This window comes from Sciurus vulgaris, assembly GCF_902686455.1.
Source record: "Sciurus vulgaris genome assembly, chromosome: 11".
In the NCBI taxonomy this organism is placed as follows: domain Eukaryota; kingdom Metazoa; phylum Chordata; class Mammalia; order Rodentia; family Sciuridae; genus Sciurus; species Sciurus vulgaris.
In genome coordinates, this window is record NC_136472.1 from 67,351,620 (window position 1) to 67,373,792 (window position 22,173).

Sequence of the window (22,173 nt, forward strand, 5' to 3'; positions counted from 1 at the left end):
GGGTTAGAAAAATAAACACTCACAAACACAGATTTGAAGATTAAGCTGGGATCGGGTGGAGCTCTGCCCTCTGATGACAAGGCAGATCTAAAGAGTTATGCCAACAGTCTTTATTTATATATGTCTCATTATCAGGTTAAAGACTATGCGATCATTATGTTTTGTATTCAGGAAAACTACAGAAACTAGGACATCTATGTAACTTTTCTGCAGTTGCAATCCACAGTTGCAAAGTGCAATGTTAGGAGCTTTGTGTAGCTCTCAAGCAAGTCCATTGTTAAAAGTTATTGTAAAGTGGGCAGGAACTAGAGAAGTGGAGCTGGTGAGACCGTGGTTGTCTAGCCTAAGAATTCCTTTATTCCCAGGAGCTATGTACCTGAGATCAAGGTCAGAGCTGATAGGACTCTTGCAGGACATTGCCACAGCAACTAAGCATCCTGTGCTCTTGCCCAGAAACATTCCCAGGAACCAGGCATGCCACAGTCATGAGGTCATCAGAGACCCCCAATCTCAATCACTGCTCTCCCATCCTCTGTCACCACTCTCCACAGAGGACCCTGAAAGGAATAAGTTCATCTCAGCTCAGTGTATTGGCGATAAATCACATGAAGATAGTAAGTCATTGTCGCTATTCATGCATCTAGTGAAAGGATTATAACCTACCATGTTCAGACATACTCCTATGAGCACACACTCATTTTCATTTATTATGTGCTGATACCATTGCATATGCATTAAGAGATGATTGTATTTGGATTCTAGATAAGGCAGTCAGAGTAGCTCTGTGTGATAAGATAACATGGAAGGAGTCATACTGATAGCAAAGAAAGCATTCCATACTGCAAGAAGAGTAAAGGTGAAACCCCTGAGGCATAAATGTTTTGGTGCTTTTAACCCTGAGGATGTGTTTTTGGCTTGAGGAAAAAAGGCAAGAATAGATGGTAGGTCACACAAAAATCTTGATAGAAAAGGCCTCCATTTTTCCTCCTTTTTAGTAAAAATACAGGAAAATAACAGTTGTTACACATATGAAATTTATCAAGTGACATGAACTAGGAGTAAACTACTTGAAATTATTATGAAAAGACCTTTTACCATGTTACCAAGCTCCTTTCCTTGATTTTCTTCTTATTTTAATAGTTTGGTCTTAGTCCATTATTATTTCTACATAGTATACATTCTATTCCTGCCTTTCTTACTCTGCCCACTTTTAATCTTCCAATCATACAGGAACCTGAGCAGGAGGAATCTCAGAAGTCAGGACAGGCAGGAGCAGAAAAGCAGATTCCATGGCTTCAGCAATCCTGGGGGATGTAAAGGAGGAGGTGACCTGCCCCATTTGCCTGGATCTCCTGACACAACCTATGAGCATCGACTGTGGCCACAGCTTCTGCCAGGCCTGCATCACTTCCAACTATGAGTCCATGATGAGTCAAAAAGGGGAGAGCAACTGCCCTGTGTGCCGAATCAGCTACCAGTTTGAGAAACTGCGGCCTAATCGGCATGTGGCCAACATAGTGGAGAGGCTCAAGGGCATCAAGTTGAACACAGAGGAGGAGCAGAAGGTATATCACTGTGCACGCCATGGAGAGAAGCTTCTACTCTTCTGTAAGGAGGACAGCAATGTCATTTGCTGGCTTTGTGAGCGTTCTCAGGAGCACCGTGGTCACCACACGTACCTCTTGGAGGATGTTGCCCAGGAGTACAAGGTATGAGATCAGGGTGGAGGAGGACGGAGCCATGTCTCCACTTTGCACTCTAGCCTGGTTACCTTGAGTCATGGAATTGATGCTAGTGATTTCTATCCACCCTATGCTTACCTTCTGAGGCCTAAAGGATGTGTTTTTACACTTCACTTAATTGAACCAAAATCATGTATACTGTCATAGAGGTCAAAGCCATAAGGATCAGGGTGCTCTGAAATAAAATCAGTGAAAAAGTGTATTTTCTTATATATTATTTTAAAAATTTATCTGGTACCTCCAAAGGGTAACAGTAGTTCCTAACCAACTTCATATTTATAGCATTATGTGAAAATATTGTTGTGAGGCCTAACATATTTTGCCACTGGTTTTCTTTGTTATGTAGGTTGAAAGGGGGTAGTAACATCATGCATGTAAATACTCCATTTTATTTTTATTTTTTTATTTTTTGGTTCATATTTACTAAGAATTAATGTAAAAAATAACAATTTACTAACAACCATTACACATCATTGAACACTCACAGTGTAATACTGATTTGGGTGCTACTAGACTTTTAGCTAGCTTTGGTCAGTCTCAAGAATTCACGTAAAGAAGGACAGTATTCAATTTAGTATATACTAAAATCCATTAGTTGAATGAAGGTCATTTATAGATTGTCATACCTGAAAGCCATGGCAGAAAGACCATCTGCAGTCACCAGAACTTCATTCCTTCAGCTGTGAATAAATTGGATAACATTTTTTATTCAGAATTCCATCTAAGGGAAGAAACTGGGATATAAGATTAATTGCTCTTGCTGGTATTGCAAAATACACTACTAAATTGGTTGATTCTGCCTACTATTGATGTTTAAGAGAGTTCTTTCACTAATTTAAATGGTTAACATTGATGTGCTGTTGAGAAAGAATATTAACCTTGAAAGGCACTTTACAGCAATCACGTAGCCTTGTGTTGAGGTTTGTTGCATTCTGAGCCCACTTCATAATTTATGAGAAACAAAAACATAATGGGACAAAATTATTGAATAATCAGTATTTTTAACTTTTCATAGTTTGGTACTTCAGAGTATCAATAGAGGATGCTTAAAAAATATTGACCTTTACTTTGGTCAAATTACTGTTTTTGATCTGATTTCTTAATTTTCTGTAATTGAAATCTTGTGAGTTAGGAATATCTTTATAGATGTATAGATAATAAAAATTTAATGATAAAATAAGTAATTCAGCAATGTAATTTAACAAGTTATATTCTCAACATAAGCTATAGTTTATTGTATCTGATTTATATGTGACCTTATAATGGTAAATGCTCTAAAATGAATATTTAATCTACTTCAGTTCTCATACCTCTTCCCCCTCACCCCCGAGACATACAAAAGAATGTGATCTTATTTGATCTTCTGTATGAATTTTGCCTTATTAAACATTATGCCTTATTTTATTAAATTGTTAGAATCCAGTTCTATATTTTGGAAATGTAACAATGTATTTTATTCTTAATTAACAAACACTTTTCTTTTAAAAATTCTAAAATCCTTATAATGTTTGTATTTGCCTGTTGTTATATCATTGCTTATCTGTTTTTTTTTAATTTATTCATTACATGAATTCATAAATTAAAAAAAAAAAAAAAAAAAAAACTCTTGGATAGGAGGCACAAAAATACTGTGCCCTGTGCTGGATGGATGGAGATTTAGTGTCCAGGGAAAGCTCTGAAGACCCCTTTGAGCAGAAGAGTAAATGAGAAGGGTTCAAAGACAAGTTCTTTCCTTGCTGCAAGATCAGATTCCTCTTCTAGTGCAAAAACATTTAAACTACTCTTGGTGAGGGGTTGGTAACTTTATTACCAGAGACAGAGAAACATCTGCCATACAGGTTTTCTTCCAATTCGTAGATTACCATTGTCTATTCACACAGTTTCTGAAACCTCTAGTTTCTTCTGAGATCAACCTGATTTCTTCCAGGTTTATCCTTTAGGTGCTGAGGAAGTTCCTCACTTGACTCTGGTGTGATTCTTTTCTCACAGGACATGCTTCAGGAAATGTTGCGAAAACTGGAGATAGCCAAGGAAGAAGCAGAGAAGTGCCAAGTTGATATCCAAACCAAGAAAATTTTCTGGAAGGTAGGAGGAAATACTTTCTAAGGAAGTTAGCTAGAATCCTGGGCAGGACCTTGGGAAGGAGCTCCCTTCCTCTTTATTCCCTGGCAGTCCAGAAACCTGGAAACCTTTGATTTATCCTCTTTGTCCTTTCCCTTGTGGGGTGGGTGCTGGAGAGTGGATGCATCACAAATGAGTACAGCTGTTTGGAGAGGGGAGTTCACAGGGAGGAACTCTAGTGTTCCATTGCTGCGGTGCTCTTTAGGACTGAGTCTGCTGAAGGAAGACTTTTGGCAGTGGGTCAGTGTTCAGCTTTCAGCAGGGGATTTAAGAGTGGAATGAGGAGGTTGTAGCAGAATGGGTGGGGGTCCCCAAGAGTTAAGTAACTGTCCTCTGATACAGCCATCAGGTCCTATCTATGACTGCTATGTTGCCAGTCCCACAGGGTTTTGTTCACCCTGTGGAGGCCAAGAAAGCTGCAGATGAGGCCAAGATGAGATTTACTCACACGGATGGAGATCATCTGATACTGTTGAATGTCTACCATGCTTTTAAACAAAATCATGAGTCAGTTCAGTGGTGTTATGACAACTTCATCAATTACTGGTCCCTCATGTCTGCAAACAATGTACACCAGCAGCTATCTCGAATTATGGACAGATTTAATTTGCCTCGAAGAAGTACTGATTTTACAAGCAGGGACTATTATATTAACATAAAAAAAACTTTGGTTACTGGGTATTTTATGAAGGCGGAACATTTAGAACAAAGAGGACATTATGTATCTGTGAAAGATAACCAGGTGGTTCAGTTGTACCCCTCTATGGTTCTTGACCACAAACCTGAATGGGTGCTTTATAATGAGTTTGTCCTAACAACAAAGAATTACATCTAGACATGTACAGATATCAAGCCAGAATGGTTGGTGAAAATTGCCTTCAATATTAGGACATGAGCAGTTTCCCACAGAGTGAAGCAGAGACAGTTGGTCCGCATTATTGCCAAACTTCAATCCAAGGAGTATTCACAGTACTAAATTCCATTCTTGGAACTGAAGTTATTTAGAGGACAGCTTTAAAAGATGAACGAACTCAAAAGTTCAAGTTGTGCTCTTCGTATTGGTCCAGTAAAGTTCTTTATTTGAAAGCTTCTTAATTTTTCTTTACAGTAAATATTCCATTCTGATTTCATACATTAAACATTTATGCTCCCCTTTGTGTTGACACAGTAGCTCATACTGGAAAAGTCCATCAATGTTTTGCAGTTTATTAAAAGTAGTTCTATATACAACAATGTTATAAGCATTTCTTTAGAAATGGTTGAAAATGCTTCTAAAATTTGATTATCGACCATGATATCCATGATATGCATGACTGTTGTAATTGTTAACATTGCTTTTAGAAGTTGTGAAATGTTACAGCTTGTGCTTATGTAGACACAATCTTCTGTCTCAGTACAGAGGCACTGACTTTGATAAAATCTGCTTATCCCCCCCTCTCAAAAAAAGAGTGGAATGAGGAGCAGCACAGCAGGTACTAGTGTCCTGGACAGCTGTGTTAAAGTTGAGACACACCCATGTATCCCACTGCAGCCGAGCTGGAATCTGAGTAATGCTGACTTAAGGTCATGGTTTTGGAATGTCATGAAGGCAAAGGGAAAGAAGCCTTTCTCAGAATCTGTCCCTTGGTTCCAAGACTTGCCTGTGAGAACTCCCCAGGTAAAATAATTCTTATGGTTTCCAGTCCCACTGATAGACTGAATCAATCTCTCTCTCTCTCTCTCTCTCGCTCTCGCTCTCGCTCTCGCTCTCTCTCATTCCCAAAGAATAAAATACAGAGTGAGGTAGAAAATGTTCAGATACAGTTTGAAAGACTGAGAGGCATCCTGAACTCTGAGGAGGAATTTGAGATTAAAAAGCTGAGGAATGAAGAGGATGATATTCTGAATAGCCTGATAAAGTCTGAAAATGAACTGAACCAGCAGAGCCAGTTGGTGAATGGTTTCATCTCAGATCTGGAGAATCGGTTGCAAGAGTCAACAGTCAAGATGTTGCAGGTAAGACTTTAAAAGTAGTCCCATGCACTGGGATTGTGGCTTAGTGGTACAGCACTTGCCTAGCATGTGTGAGGTGCTGGGTTTGAGTCTCAGCACCATGTATAAATAAATAAATAAAAACAAGGTCCCTTGACCAAAAAAAAAAGAAAAAGTAGACCCAGCATCTGAGATGCAGGAAAAGATGGAAACTAATCCCTTCTCCATTGCTATGCTCTTTCTAGTGTTGATAGTTAAGTTCTCTGGACCCTGAAGTGCCTCATTCCCAAATCAATTATAAATGTTACAGAGTAATTTATATTTGTTACAGAGTAATATAGAGTAATTTATAAATGTTACAGAGTAATATGTATTTCCAGTTTTCCCAGCACCATTTGTTGAACAGGCTATCTTTTCTCCATTGTGTGTTTTTGGCTCCTATGTCTTGTATGAGGTAATTGTATTCATGTGGGTTTGTCTCTGTGTCTTCTATTCTGTACTGTTGGTCTGCCTGTCTGTTTTGGTGCCAATACCATGCTGTTTTTGTTACTATTGCTCTGTAGTGTAGTTTAAGGTCTGGTATTGTGATACCTCCTGCTTCACTTTTCCTGCTCAGGATCATTTTGGCTATTTGAGGTCTCTTATTCTTCCTGATGAAGTTCATGATTGCTTTCTCTATTTCTATGAGGAATGTTATTGGGATTTTAATTGGAATTGCATTGAATCTATATAGCACCTTTGGTAGAATGGCCATTTTGACAATATTAACTCTGCCTATCTAAGAAAATGGAAGATCTTTCCATCTTCCAAAGTTTTCTTCAATTTCTTTCTTTAGTGTTCTGTAGTTTTCATTGTAGAGGTCTTTCACCTCTTTTGTTAGATTAATTCCCAAGTATTTTTTTTTTTTTTTTTTGAGGCTATGCATCACATTTAAAATTTCTATGTTGAAGCATTCTTGCATTCTAGGATAAACACTGCTTTAGCATGGTGAATGATTCTTTTTAATATGTTGCTGCTCATTATAGGTTGCTAGTATTCTGTTGAGGATTGTTGTATATATGTTCTTCTTTAAGGTACTTATTTGACTTTGATATCAGGGTAATGCTGCCTTCATAAAATAAATTCAGAAATATCCCCTCTTTAATTTTTTGGAACTGTGTAGAAGGATTTGTTCTTCTTTAAAGGTTTGACAGAATTTAATAATGAAGCCATCAGTCCTGGATTTTTCTTTGATGAAACATTTATTTATTACTGATTTAATTTCCTTACTCATTGTTGGTCTGTTCAGGATTCCTGTCTTCCGGATTCAGTCTTGGTAAATTTTATGTGTCTGAGAATATATCTGTTTCTTCTCTGTTATCTAATTTGTTGTTATGTGATGTTTCACAGTAGTTTCTTAAGATCTTTAGTTTTTCTGTGCTATCAGTTGTAATGTATCTTTGTTTTAATTAATTTTTCTTACTGTCCTTCCTTCTTTTTAAATTCATTCATTTATTTATTGTGCTGAGGTTCCGACCCAGGGCCACAGGCAAGCTAAGCAAGTGTTCTACCACTGAGCCACATCCCCAGCCCCTCCTTTTTCATTTTTGATTTTATTTGAGTTTTTTCTCTTTGATTCTTGTTCTAAAGATTTATCCACTTTGCTTACTTTGTGTGTGTGTGTGTGTGTGTGTGTGTGTGTGTGTGTGTGTGTGTTTTGTTTTTTGTTTTTTATTTTGTGGTGCTGGGGATTGAACCCAGGGCCTTGTGCTTGTGAGGTAAGCACTCTACCAATTGAGCTATTCCCCAGCCCCACTTTGCTTAGTTTTAAAGAAACAACCCTAGGTTTCATTGACCTTTTCTGTTGCATTTCTAGTTTTATTTTGTTTATTTCTGTTCTGATCATTATTACGTCCTTCCTTCTAAATTTTTGTCAAGTTTGTTCTTATTTTTCTAATATTTTGAGGTGTGTCTTTAGTTTCTTCATTTGGGATCTTTTTTCCATTTTGATGTAGGCATTTATTGTTACGAACTTTCTTCTTAGAAAGTTTTTACTGCATGCATAAGTTTGAGTATGTTGTATTTCCATTTTCATTTGCCTAAAAATATATTTTTTTAATGTTCCATGGACCCATTGGTTAATCTGGAGCATGTTGTTGATGTCCATGTGTTTGTGACTTTCCTGAAATTCCTCCTGTTGTTACTTTCTAATTTTAAACAATTATGATTAGAAAAGACTCTGAGCGGGCTATTTGGCACAGTCCCAAAGCAGTCTTGCTACTAGAATTCTCAGGCAGCTGGCCCAGTGCTTCAATCAGCAGGTGAGTAGACTTGGCACTGGAGTCAATAGCGTTTGTCCTAAAGCCTGAGGTCTGTGGGGTGAACCTGTTAGTAGGTCCTCCCTGGGGGGATGGACTTGGAGACTGTGTCCATGAGGGCAGCCCTGGAACCTACATGTCTGAGGGCCAAACAATATCCTGGGTCCAGTGGTGCTGACCTGATACTTAAGCTTAAGTCGTCAAAGTCTGGCTAAAAGTACTGGGATAGGCCTGTGCCGTGTCTACTGGATTAGATCGCAAGCCAAATTCCAGTGTGCTGTCCTGACTCTGTGCAAGCCTGGAACCTAAGTCCATAGCATGGATCTGACTCTATGACCCACAGTTGTCAATCTGGAGACAGAATTTTCAGGAAATTCTCTAAGATTTCTGTGAGGTTCAAACTGGCACAGAGTCTATTGGAGTAGGCCTGACCCTGGGTTGTCTTAGCAGATCTGGACTGTGTGTCCTTTGGATGCTGGGCACCAGGAAGCAGTGAGGAGCCTGGGGCCATCCTGATCCTGGAGTCAACTGTGGAATTCAGGTTAATGGACATGGGTCCAGAGCAGGTACTGACCTGGTTCCTGGAGCCAGTGGGACTGCTGTAGAGCCAGGGAACATGGGGACTGACTTAGAGACAGTGTTCACAGGTGATAAACCAGAGGCTGAGTGTGCAAGTGTTGGCATAGAATCTAGGTCCATGAGTCCTGGCCTGGGTCCTGGGCCTCAGATACCTTCCTTGGACCTGAGTACATGGGGGAAATCCTGGATCCTGAGTCCAGTCCAGTGCTGTGGTCTATTTGGACAGGTTTGGAATCTGAATCTGCTGGAGCATGGCCTCATAGGGGCAGTCCAGAGGATGAGGCCTTGGGGACTGATGTGGCACTGAGAAGGCCTGGAACCTGTGTCATTAGATGTCTGCCTTGTGTTTGGGACTAAGGGTGTCAACCTGGCACTGGTGTACGTCCAACACCTGGGGCTTTAGGGACTGGCCTGAAATTGATTGCATTTGGAGCTGTATCCTCAGGGTTTAATCTCAAACCTTGGTTTGCAAGGTGACCCTGAAGCCTTAGTCATCAGCACTGCCTGGGACAATAGGGGGCTGGCATAGTACTGGAGGTAGTTTATAGCTTGGGCTACTCAGTCAGTCCTGTTTCTGGGTCAGATCTTCTGTAGGGGCTAGTGAAACACTAAAGCTGTTCCATAGTCTGGGGCCACTAGGTTCGGCCTGACACTGCAGTAGATTTGAAGACTGTGTCTGCTGAACAGGGCTAGAGCCTCAGGCTTATGAGATCCTGTGTAGTATAGGATTGGACTTGGAGTTTCAGTCTAGAGAAATCAACCTGGAGCCTGGTGCTGCAGGGGCCAGCCTTGTTATTGGTCTGAAAACACGTGGCCATGGAACAGTGTGGTCCTGGGAGCAGGTCAAAGCCTGAAGCCATTGGAATTAGCCCAGCACAGTGGATGCTCTGTAGCCTATCCCCTGAGGCTGGCCTGGTAGTGGGGTGACTGCAGAACAAGTCTGCCACAAACGCCTGGCACCAGGGCAGTCCTGACAGCTAAGTCCGTGGGTACCAGTCTGGAGTCTGGGGCCATAGAAACCTGCCTGGTGATGTGCCAGGCCTAACGTTGGGTTCTGAGGCAACGTCTGGTGCTCGTTTCACTCTTTCCTCCATGTGGAAGAACTGACTTTCCACACTGTGCTGCGTGGCATTGGGAGAGGGATAATATGGGTAAGGACAGTAAAACTGTCCTTCCTACACTCTTCAATGTGTCTTTTCTTATTTCCATTATACCCAGATGCTCTAATCTCTCACCTGGTTTCTGTAGCTCTTCCGAAGTTATTTCAGGGTACAAATATTTGTTCCAATTATTGTTTCTGCAGGGAGGCAGCTTGTGGAGATTCCTTTTCCAGCATCTTGCAAATGTCCATCTTCAATCCTTTAATTTCTATAGTGCACACATCAATAGTCCCTGTTTTATTTCTGATTGTGGTAGTTTGTTTTTTGTTTCTTTTGGTACCGCAAATTGAATCCAGGGTTGCTTAACTACTGAGCCACATCTCTAGCCTATTTGTTTTTTATTATGAGATAGGGTCTCACTAAGTTGCTTAAGGCCTGCCTGAAGTGATGAGGCTGGCTTTGACCCTGTGATCCTCTTGCCTCAGCCTCCCGAGTCACTAGGATTACAGGCGTGCATTACTTGGCTGTTTTTTTCTTTCTTCGGTCAGTTTAGTTACATTTGATCACCTTTATTAACTCCAAATTAAAGACAATTTTTTGTCTGATTTTCATCTATTATTAACCTTTTTATGTCATTTATTTTGCTGTACCTTTATTGCATCTATTTGACAATCTCTGTTGTGATAGGGATATGGAGACTATAGTATTCAATGCAGTTACTGATATAATTGTATTTATGTTTACCACTTTGTGTTCTATATTTTTTATGTAGTTTCTTGGTCTTCTCTTAACTGGCTTAGTTTTTTCCAGGGTAGAACTTTAGGCTTCCTGGTTTTCTAGCTGTATTTTTTTGTTGTCTTAGTGGTTGCTCTTGTGATTCCAATATGCACCCTATTCTCAATCTGCTTCACATCAATACCAGCTTAATTTCTTCAGAATATAGAAACTTGCCTCTAATACTTCATTTGCTTCCTCCTTTGTGATCTTATTGTTATGCATATTACATGCATATATGGTAGAAGCTATCTATATAGTACTTAAATGTGTTAATCATCTATCTCTAAGTTATTAAGAAACAATTTAGAAAATGAACTGGAATCTTTTATATTAACTAACATTTGATAGCATTTCCTTATTGTTTATTTCTTTCTATGAATTTGACCCACTTGTTGAAGGAATTTTTTTGCACCTGAAGGTCTTTAAAAAATATTGTGTCAGGCCTAATGGCACATGCTGTAATCCCAGCTTCTTGGGAGGCTGAGGCAGGAGGATCGTTAAGTTCCATCAAGGTCAGCCTCACCAATTGAGCACCACCCTGGGTTCAACCCCCAGGGCTCCCCACCCTCAAAAAAAAAAAAAAAAAAAATCCAAACAACAAAAAGAAAATCATAAAGCTCATCTGCCAGCAGCATACTCTAAATTTCCATCTGGGATTACATATTTTTTTCCTCATTTTTGAAGAATTATTTTTGCCTTATGTGGAATTCTGGCATTTCCCTCTTTCTTTCAGTGTTTTACTCAACTTTGATCCTCCAGAGCTTGCCAATAACTGGCCAATAATAGTATATCAGTTTATGTGTCTCTTAAATTAGTGAAAGAACCGGGTATTATTTAAATTATCTCATGGGGAGCTCTGGGATGACTGACTGGAACTTATCATCTGTTTTGTCATCACACTGGGACCATCTCCATTCTCAGCACAGCAGGGGCTGGTGACATGTGACGAAGCTTGGTGAGTGGGGACAGTCTATGATTTCTTAACTTGTGCTTTTTTCCCTTCTTCCTAGAACACGAATGAGATCATGAGAAGGTATGTGTGGGATGCCAGGGCTGGTCCTTTGTAGGGTAGGAAGAGATTTGTAGTTAGTAGAATTATCTGTGTTCAATTAGAATATAACATCTCCCCGGTCAGTGAAGTTCAGTTGTAGTATTTTAAATTTCTAGTCACACAGCAGGGTTTGAGTATGTTATAGCCTGGATGGATTCTATGGTGGGAACTTGGGTTGTGGGAGTCAGTTTGAATCAGTAGTTATACTGGGGACAAGGTGCTCTACTGTCAGGCAGGCCCCAGGTGGTACCCACATTTATTGCCCTTGTGTGCCTACAGCTAGCTCTGATTGCAGTTTTAATGGGTGCTTTATTTATTGTAGGCAAGATCTATCTTCTTTGTCTGATAAGTACTCAGAATTACTCATTGGGACAGTTCCTGGATATTTGTATTTTTTTCTAGGGATAAAGGAGACCAGGCACTTCTTTGTTATTTCTATTTAGATTTTCACAAACAGGCTTGAATTTCTCAGAATGATATTTTGCCCTGGGCAAACAATTCATCCATGCAGATCACATACTTACGGAAAGGTGGCATCTGAAAGTGCACACCTGCCTGGCAACATCAAGCCCTTTCCAGACGCGTGGAATTCAGACTACAATTAGTTTGGTGTTCATAGTATTGTCTTTGCTAAATGTTTGTCATTTTTACCAGAGAATATGAAACCTCAGATGTCACCTGAGGGCCTCCCTATTGGCAACAAACTTTGAACATCTCTAGATATAATTTCCTACATTTCTTATTTCTTAAACACCCAGGAGCCAAGACCTTCAGTCTTAGTTTCTGAACATTTTCCTGGGAACACAGTTACAGCAGGGACTTTTTCTGATGTTCTTTTTTCTTAGGCACTCGGGTTTTGTTTTAAAATCCAATATTTCACTATCCCCTATGAGTTCTAGGAAGTAGAGAAAGAGGGGCAACTTGTTTAATTTTAGAATGGAGAATCTGAGCTTCTGAGAAGTTAAGACCCTCCCAATATGACAAAAAATAAGTAAGTAGGGAGGTGACCATAAAATATTTCTTAGGAGTTCAGCGTTAGGAGTCTTCCCGCCCCTTCTCAGGATCCTTGGGGAGGAGAGTTCAGGTGCATCAATGGGGTGAAATGATGGGAAGGTCGTGTTATTGGGGGGCACAAGATCTGAAGTGTGGGTCAACTTTCTCCTGTCTAGGTGTAAGAACTTCGTGCTGAAGAAGCCAGAACATTTCCCCAAGGAACGAAGAAGAATATTCCAAGCTCCTGATCTGAAAGGGATGCTGCAGTTGTCTAAAGGTGAGAAGAGCTAGGTTAAGTGTGGCTGTGCGATTCTAGTGGAGGCAGGGGCTGGATGGGGACCAGGGTGTGGTTCCTAGGTATGGGTAGAGGAGACAAGGGAGAGTGAACCCTGTGTGCTCACAATGTGATCATATTTAATAGGGAGTGACCATTCATCTTCACTTGCCAGTTCACTGCCCTATGATATCCCTTTTCCCTTCCCTCATCTGGAGAGGGACTGGATTTCAGTGTTGACACCTTTGTTCACATTTCACATTATGAATTTTTATCATTTCAGAGCTGACAGATGTTCAACGCTACTGGGGTAAGCAGAAATTACAGTATCATAATCCATACTCTTCTCAATGTCTTTCAGAATTGATTTCTCTGGTAGTTCTCATGTTTTAAGACTTTTGTTTTTCCCTCTGACAGTCACTCACATACCTTTTTTCTGCAATGTTCTATCTCTGTGGCTTCTGAACAGTTTCTCCCAGTTCTTAAGTTCTTCCCAGGATTCCTTTTATAAAATCACAAATAAAGCTAAATCATATTTCTCACTGACCCTGTAATTTTTCTACAGTTCATCTGCTGCTGTCTCCAAGCAAAAATCCAAATATTGTCATTTCTAAGGATCGGAGACAATTAAGATACGTAACCCAGTACTCACGCAACCATAGGAATTATCATGAAGGTGTTCTGGGGTACCCAGCTATCACATCAGGGAAACATTACTGGATGGTAGATGTATCCAAGAAAAGTGCCTGGTATCTGGGGTTATGTGATGGAAGGTATTTTGAATCTGCATTTACCCCTGGACAAAGTAGACATTATCAACCTAAATGTGGCTACTGGGTTATAGGGCTTCACGGACTTGAATATAATGCTTTTGGGGAGAATGCTGCCCATAATCCCTTGACCTTGATCCTCTCTGTGACTGTTCCTCCACAATGTATTGGGGTTTTCCTGGATTATGAGGCTTGTGAACTTTCATTTTACAATGTGACAAACCATGGGTTTCTCATCTATAAGTTCTCTAGATGTTCCTTTACTGGTGAAGTTTTTCCTTATTTCAATCCTGAGAGTTGTCCAGAGCCCATGATACTGCACTGACCAAGCTCTTGAAACTTCTTATACCCTTACCCCATCTGTGCAGGGCCTCTGGCCCTGGTGTGCATCTCATACACCTGAGCTCATCTGCACCGTTTTGTTTGTTTGTTTGTTTGTTTGGGTGCTGGGGATCGAACCCAAGGCCTTGTGCTTCATCTGCACTGTTTTAACTACCTTTTTCTTGCTGTCTTCAGACTTTCCATTGGGATGTCTTTCACTCATAAGTATATATAAGGATATATAAATCCTTAGATGAGAATTCATCCCAGTATCTTATTTATTTCTCCTTAAAGAATCTTAATTCATCATTTCCCATGCTTCCAAGGGAAAATGACCAATTCCTCATTAAATAATCCCATTATTGAGGTAACACCTTTGCCAAATCTTTAAAACTCCTTTCTTTTTTGCCATTGACAGAAGATGAAGTTTTCTACCACCTTTCTGTATTATTGAGGGCTATACATAGGAGTCCCTCACTAAAGAATGAGTCCTTAATAGTAGGTCAACTCCCCATGATGTTTCTTATTCATCAAGGAGTTAAGAAGACCATGTCCTAAATGGTATATACCAAGAATAGGTGTTTTGTGTCCAGCGTATCTAAATTCAGATTCTGTCCTTTACATATTAGCTGTGTAACCTTGAATAACAAAACAATTGATATGCTTATTGTTTTATAACAGTTTTGGTTTAAACATTGCACCTAATACTTTGGACCAGTGAGAAAATAAATGAAGTACAAAGTATCTTATGAGGTGTCTGAGTGGGTATTTGTTCTATTAATTACTAGAAAGTATCAGTTGTATCGTATCCCATGAAATAGGTTGTGTGAAGGGAAGCTAGGATTGACTTATTACTGGAGTCTCATTTTTAGGTCCCAGATACTACTACCAAGACCACTTATGTGCCAAGTATATATTATGTATTTTACTTTTTCACAATTACAGATATTTTGCTAGTTTGTTTTGTTTTATTTTGTTTTTGTAATTCCAGTGCTGCCACATGTTGGTCCCTATCAAAGTAAATGAAACTAAATTTTATGGGATTCAGATTGCCATTTAAAGTAAATAAATAAATAATTATGAAATTTACCCCATGTTATATTGTGAAAATTAAACAACAGGATATTTCAGTAACTTGTGTTGTTTTTGATAAGAAGTAATCCATGGGTTGGGAGTAGCTCAGTGACAGACTCTTGCCTAGGATTTACAAAGCCCTGGAATTCAGTCCTCAGGACCAAAAAAAAAAAAAATTAAAAAGTAACACTGTAGCCTGATGTCCATTCATTTTTTAGGTCCTTCTCACAGTGATTAAAATAAATGATTGTTAAGAATGTGTGTTTGTTTCACTTTCAAAATCATTACCTCCACTTTAAGAAATAAAATAACTAATGTACCTGTGTATAGGATTTGCTATAACTTTTGTTTTTATTGCTAACAAAGCAGGATTATATTATGCATAATTTACAATTGTTGTTCTTGCTTAAGAATGCATAGTGTAATTCCATAGAGCTTCTTTTCATTTCCATAGGTTCTGTTTGCAGAAGTACAATTCCTGGGTCAAGATTATAAATTTGGATTAAGGTTTTTTTGCCTTTCTAGATACACCAACAGATCAAATGTAAATGCAGTTAATTATCCTTTTTATTTCCAATGTTATTACTCTGTTTTTATTTTTTTTTTAATTTCATATTAGCTCCATATTCTAAAATGTGGTCACATAGAAATGACAGTCAGAGCTCCCAGCTCTTGGTTTGAACAACAAATGGCTTCAACACTAAAGATTTTTAGTGTCACTCTTGCTTTTGTGTTTTGGTTGGTAGTTTGGTTCATATCATGTTTAGGTAGTTTTCACCTGTTTCCTTATTATATAGATTTTCTTAGATTTGTCTGTGAGTTTAAATAAATGATTTTTTAGCATGTAAAAAAAAAAAAGAAGGAAAATAAAGAATCACAAACACAAATTTTAATTTTTTAAGCAAATTGTAAATAAGTGTTTCTGTATAATAAAAAAAATGTTAACTTCATACCGTTCAGTCTTTTTTTCATACTTCTGTAGTAATTGTTTCATTGAAAGTCCTTTTCTCAGTTTTAAAATAAAATTTCATGTATGCTCATCACAGTGATACAGATAGAAGTACATTGAGGATTTCTCAACAGTAGTATGATAAGTGTTATCTTTGCCCTTATTGTGATGAAGGAAAAAGCCTGGTCTTCAGTGAGCCCTTCGTCGAATGTTTCTGTGGTGAATGTTCATGCGTGGTGCAGTGGAATCCCCATGTATTTTGACATTTTTATTTCCAATTCTTCCCCAGCTTTCCCTAAGCTACAGAAAAAAAAAAAAAAAGAGGGAGGCTGTTTGGTCACGTAGTATCTGTTTTAAGCAATGCTTTTGCCATAGGAATTCCCAAGTTCATCTTTGGATGAATTTTGATGAGAGATTCCAAGATAGACACTTCCCAACTGTGTGTGTATGTGTGTGTGCACACGTGTGTGCACGCCCACTCAGTTCTCATCCTCTCTGGAAACTGGAGAAAATCAAACCTATAAATTTTCCCTTAGACCTTGGCTTCCTGTCACCCCATTGCTCTGGACTGAGGCACTCACTCACTAGAAACTATTGGTACTATCTCAAGTTCTTGATAGTCACTCTCCAGGGACGGTCGTGTCTTTCCATTTACCAAAATACCCAGTACCCCAGTTCAGAATGAAGTTCATAGTTACAAGGAAATGAAAACCAGAAATTGTATAAACAACAGAAGAGAGAGACTATAGGTATCCACTTTTGGACACAGACTCCTGACCCCAGAAATGAAGCCCTCTGTGGAAAAAAAAAAAAAAAAAAAGAAGAATATGAAGCCTATAAGTAATCTCAGCTTTAGTTTCTCTTCTAAGTAAGAGGTTGGAGACTCATATAGTCCAGTGAAAAACAACTGAATTGCTTCCATCTGTATGTCAGTTCACGGGTTTTCTTATTACCTCTAAACCTGAGTAGCATTCATGCCCTCTTGCATTTCTGATGCCTTAAGGACTCTACTGGGCCAGGAATTAGGCCCGGTGGGAGGATTGAATGAGCTCTTCAACCTGTAGAATATTCCATGGACAATGTGCATGCAGGCTGTGTACCTAGGGCCATCACCAAATAGTGATCAGAAGTTTGTCAACCTGAAATGAGATCTCATTTCAGTAGATGTTGGCACTCATTTGGACAGGATGCCAGTGACTCTCCATTTTGCCCAAACATAATGCCACTCAGTCTCTTCAACCTGATTCCTAATATCTGCATGTTTTCCAGTGTTAGGTACATTTTATTCTCAGTGCCTGCAGTCACTATGTCCCTGTGTCATGCCACTACTGAATTGTGTGTCCTCCTAGCCCAGATAACTCGCAGCTTCTCAGCAAAAGAAGTGGGGCATTCTTTTTCTTCTGAGTATTGCTTTATGCCTGAGATTCTATAGGTTCATTCTTGGATTTATTCCTATATAATAGAATTAGAGATATTTGTTGTATGAAACTGTCTCATATATATGGAATCAGATAAGTCAATCTGCAGAATAGACTGGGAAGGAAGGATATTTACACCCCAAAGTAAAGGCAGAGACAAAAATCTCCTGTTTGGGGGAAGAACCTCTAATTGCCTGAGCCTGCCACCTTATGGAGAGTAATCTGCTTTACTCAAATTTTACTGTTTCAACTGTCAGTCTCATTAAAAAACAAAAACAAAAAACTTTCAAAGCAACATTTAGAGCACGTAACCAAATACTGGGACATCTCATGGCCCAGCCAAGATGACAAATAAAATTACCCAATACAGGTTCACTCATTATCAATTTGAAAATGTAGGGTCAACACTCCAGCACATAGGCACAGGCAACAACTTTCTCAACAGGCCCCCAAAGCTCAGGAAATATACCAAGAGTTAGTAAATAGGATGGCATCAAGTTAAAAAATTGATGTGCCGCAAAGAAAACTGAATTAGGAATGTGAAAAAAGAACCCTACAAATGAGAGAAGACTTTGCTCTCTACACTTCTGACAGGTGAATATTTAGAATACATAAAGAACTCGGAAGGTGGCCCTATCTTCTGGGCCCACTGTAGTAGCAATCCCGTTTTATAGACCCCTTGGAGAAGTGGGCTCACACCTTCAGTCCTAGGCATGGCTAAGTCTCCAAAGCCTTGAGCAGCACCCTCATCCCTGAGATCTGTGGCATGGCAACCTCATTCCCCAGGCCTATAATCTCTGGGCCCATCATGGGAATGGTAACTCTGCTGATCTCTGAATCACATTTAGTTTCATTCTTCCATTTTCATGAAGGACAATACATGTTTGCAACTGAACAGCTCTGTTGTACCATCCTGTGAAGCCCAGATGTCCAATGCTGCTTTTTTTGTTCTATTTCTGTCCTCTTCAATCCCAGCTGGCAGTGTTTCTGCTAGCATAGCACCATATCTGCTCCTGGTTTCAGCTATGATGACTGATTACTTACATGGTTAATATCCATAATATCAAATTATGTTCCTGCTACATACATCCTTGGTGCTCTCATAAAATATGCTTTCTTATTTTTTCAAATATTCATAGGCTGAGAATTTTTCCAAATCTTCAAGTCCTGTTTTTTTCGTAACCATCCTTCAATGTATCTCTACTTATATTTTGCTCTAATTAGTAAGGAGAAATCTGACTGCCCCTTCAAAGCTTTGCTGAAAAATTTCTTCAGCTGACTATCCGAGTTTATTGCTTGCAGTTGCTACTTCTCAAAAAACACTAGAACACAATTAGAAAGCTTTTATCATTATTACAAAGATTGTCTTTCTTACAGTTTCCAATAAATATCATGTTCCCCATTTATGTCTGAGTGTCCCCAGGATTACCTATAACATCAATATCCCTACCAACAAAATATATAAGGAAATATAAGGTTTTGCTAGCATGCACCTCAAAATTTTCCCAGCCTCCATCAATTATCCAGTGCCAGTGCTACTTCCACATATTTAGTTTTTCATTATAGCAGCACACCAAATCTATCTTGTTCTTCTAAGGATATCATAAGAAAATATCATGGACTAAGTGATTTTAATAATAATAATTTATTTTCTGACTGTCGTGGAGGCTGGTAGTTCAAGATCAAGGTGTCCATAGGTTTGATTTGCCCTAAGCCCTCTCGTTGTAGTTTACAGGTGAGCACTTTTTCTCTATGTCCTCGAATGCTCTTTCCTCTGTGTGCATGCATCCTGGGTGTTTCTTAAAAGGTCACCAATTATATTGGATTAGAGCCCTATCCTCATGGCTGCATTTAAGCTTAATTACATCCTTAAAGACCCTTTGTCCAAATGCAGTTATATTTGGAATTAGGTTATAGCATATGAATTTGGAAGGACACAACTTATTCTGTAAAAGCCACCATACTCCACAACACTTTCATCTTAGTGAATTATATGAGAATCCAAAATGGTATAATCACTTCGAATGATACAATCAATCACTCTGGGAAAAATCCAGTCATTGGTTATAACTATATAACTATATATCTATCTACACACACACACATATAAATACTTATACATCTATATGTGTATATATAGTCCACTGATGTCTCTCTGGTTCAAATATGGTACATTAAAGAGTTTCCTAGGAAATCAGCTTAGGTGATCCCTTTCTTCTTCAGGAATTCTTATTCCCTCATATTTTCCAGATAGTTTTTTTTTTTTTTCAAGTATCACAATGTTTATTGATAGATACAAGTATATAAAATCAGGGCATGAACATGACTTGATAAATTAAGTAGACTTAATTTCAATACTATAATAAGAGGGACCAATTCAAATTCTCACCATTTGTTTCACACCCACAAAAACCACTTCAAGGGCATTAACGATCTCTCAAAACTGATCAGTTTTGTGCAAGTAAACCATGTTTCTTTTAAAAAGACTTGTGCACTTGCCCCGACTCAAGGATATTAAAATCTAGCACATAAAGCCCATTACTAGAGGTAGAAATACAGGCAATATACTATTACGGCAACAACCATCAATTACAGTTAAGAATTTTTCTGTAACAACCAAATGGATAATCAAATATTGCAACAACTCAAGTATTACTGAGCAAAGTGCATTTCTACAGTATTCAGTGTTGCTATTCAGTTTTCTAACTTAAAACAGCCCATGATAACTGGCAGCAAAGAAGGTCCTTGCAATAGACTGCCTCTGCTTGAGAACTTATGATGTAATTATTGCATGCTGCTAATATACTATCTAAACATTAAAGATACTCCTAAAATATTTGATGGTAGACTATGATTAAGACATTACACTACAAAAAACCTTAGGCAGAAGGAAATCCTAACTGACGTGCTTCTGCTTTAAATATCGTGAAAACATTACAGCGGAATGAATTTTCGCAGTGGTTAGGTCAAATGCAGTTACATCATAGCAACAGTATGTTTTGCACAATTTAAGGCTTTGGCTGGTTCTTTAGTCAGCTTCTTCCTCTGATTCTTCTTCTTCAGCAGTTTCTAGCCAGGTTAGCCACTGATTCACCTGGAACAAAGCCTTGTCTTTTCCTGGAAACTCTTGGGTTATATCTTCTTTCCAAGCCAGGAAAGCTTCCTCTTCAATAATTTCCATGTCATAGAAGTGAATAAAAAAGCGGAGTAACATGCCTTTTGGGAAGTTGCTGTTGTAGCAGTGCACCAGTAGAGCATACAGGGCACTGACCTGTAGATCCACATGATCATGAAGGAATTTGTGCATCACTGGCTTGAAAGAAAGAAGCAGTTGTTTTTCCTGCTCTAACTGTTCTTTGGAAGGAGCAGAGGAAGAATCTGTCTCGTCGCTGGGTGGGCTTACTTCACTAGAAATATACTGTAAGAAGCTAGTCATTAAGATGTTCACAAATCCTTTATCTACATGAAGTTTGGGAGAGATGTTATCTTTAATCCATTTATATATGGTTTGAGGGGATGGATCCAACTTTATTTGCTTCAAAAGTTCCTTCTCCAATTTGAGAAGTGGGAATAAGAAACTCAGTCCCTTTCCTTCCAAAATCTCCAACATGCGGTCCTTATTCTGATCAATTTCTGGGAGCATTTTCTGCATATTGACCTTGCTTTGTTGAAAAAGTTCTGTTAACCATTCTCGATCTTGTAATTTAGCTAATTGCTGAAGACAAAGTAAGAAGAGTGGGAAATGGGTGCCACTCTCCAGTGGTTGAGTTAGTTCTGAAATGCTCACCAGCTCTGAAATGATGGCACGAGCTGCAAACTATGCTAAGTATGATTTCACCAAGGGGATGTCGACCTCCAGTTTGGGACACTGGTCCAATACGTTCAGGAAAGACTGCATGAAGTTGTCACTTGTGGCTATCCCTTCCTGTTTGAGTAAACTGATCAAAGAACTTGCTTTTTCTTTATCTTCATCACTTCTATCTAGTGACAGGATGATTACTTTGCTTAACATCTCAGGAAGAAAGTGTTTAGGAGCTCTCATTTCTCTTACACCATTGACAGCCTCATTTGCATTTCCACTATTCAAATGCTCTGTTACAACAGTTTCAGTTAGTTTAAGTAGTTCTTCCTTTGATGGTGGCGGCTTTTTGCTAGTCTTGGCAGGCTTTTCCTGGATAAGTGGTGGATTAGTTTTGAGACCAAGCTGAGGTGTCTGTCCCAGAGGTGGTGTTTGAGTGCGTGGTGGTTGTGCCCTAGGAGGAATCATAGTTATCTGGGGCTGAAGCTCCAGATAGTTTTAAAAAATAATTTCTTCTCAACATTTCCAAAGACAGCAAATTATGCCAAATTAACAAATTATAGCATGGTCCAGGGATTTTAAGGCTGTCCCATCTCAATGTACTCCAGAATCACTGGACTGTATTAATGTATTTATTAATGTACTAATGGAGGTATACATTTTATGAACAGCATTCCTCACCCAAAGATCACCATTAGAAACTTTGGACAAAATGTCTGAGCATGGTGGCACATGCCTGAAATCCTGGCTCAGGAGGCTGAGGCAGGAAGATCATGAGTTCAAAGTCAGTTTCAGCAACTTAGTGAGGCCCTAAGCAACTCAACAAGACCCTGTCTCTAAATAAAATATAAAGAAGGGATGGGTATATGGCTCAATGGTTGAACACCCCTGGGTTAAATTCCTAATACAAAAAAAAAAAGAAAAGAAAGAAACTTAG

General features: G+C 38.9%; 1 protein-coding gene and 1 pseudogene across 3 annotated transcripts; one reads left to right on the plus strand and one right to left on the minus strand.

The window, feature by feature from the left end:
- Positions 1 to 1,194: 1,194 nt before the first annotated feature.
- On the plus strand, positions 1,195 to 14,000 carry LOC306640428 (tripartite motif-containing protein 5-like; the record flags this gene model as incomplete). 2 transcript variants are annotated; one of them, XM_079104708.1, is made up of 7 exons in its annotated part: positions 1,231 to 1,709; positions 3,732 to 3,827; positions 5,628 to 5,858; positions 11,598 to 11,620; positions 12,808 to 12,908; positions 13,189 to 13,215; positions 13,471 to 14,000. In XM_079104708.1, exons 1-7 carry the CDS (start codon positions 1,290 to 1,292, stop codon positions 13,998 to 14,000), a joined length of 1,428 nt encoding a protein of 475 aa, XP_078960834.1. In that variant the 5' UTR covers positions 1,231 to 1,289. The 2 variants fall into 2 exon arrangements, with proteins under 2 accessions (XP_078960835.1, XP_078960834.1); XM_079104709.1 differs by lacking the exon at positions 13,189 to 13,215 and having other exon boundaries at positions 1,195 to 1,709.
- Positions 14,001 to 19,691: 5,691 nt separating this feature from the next.
- On the minus strand, positions 19,692 to 21,734 carry LOC306640536 (eukaryotic translation initiation factor 4 gamma 2-like; annotated as a pseudogene). Its single transcript has one exon. The product of its transcript is annotated as a eukaryotic translation initiation factor 4 gamma 2-like (transcript).
- Between the last annotated feature and the right edge of the window lie 439 nt (positions 21,735 to 22,173).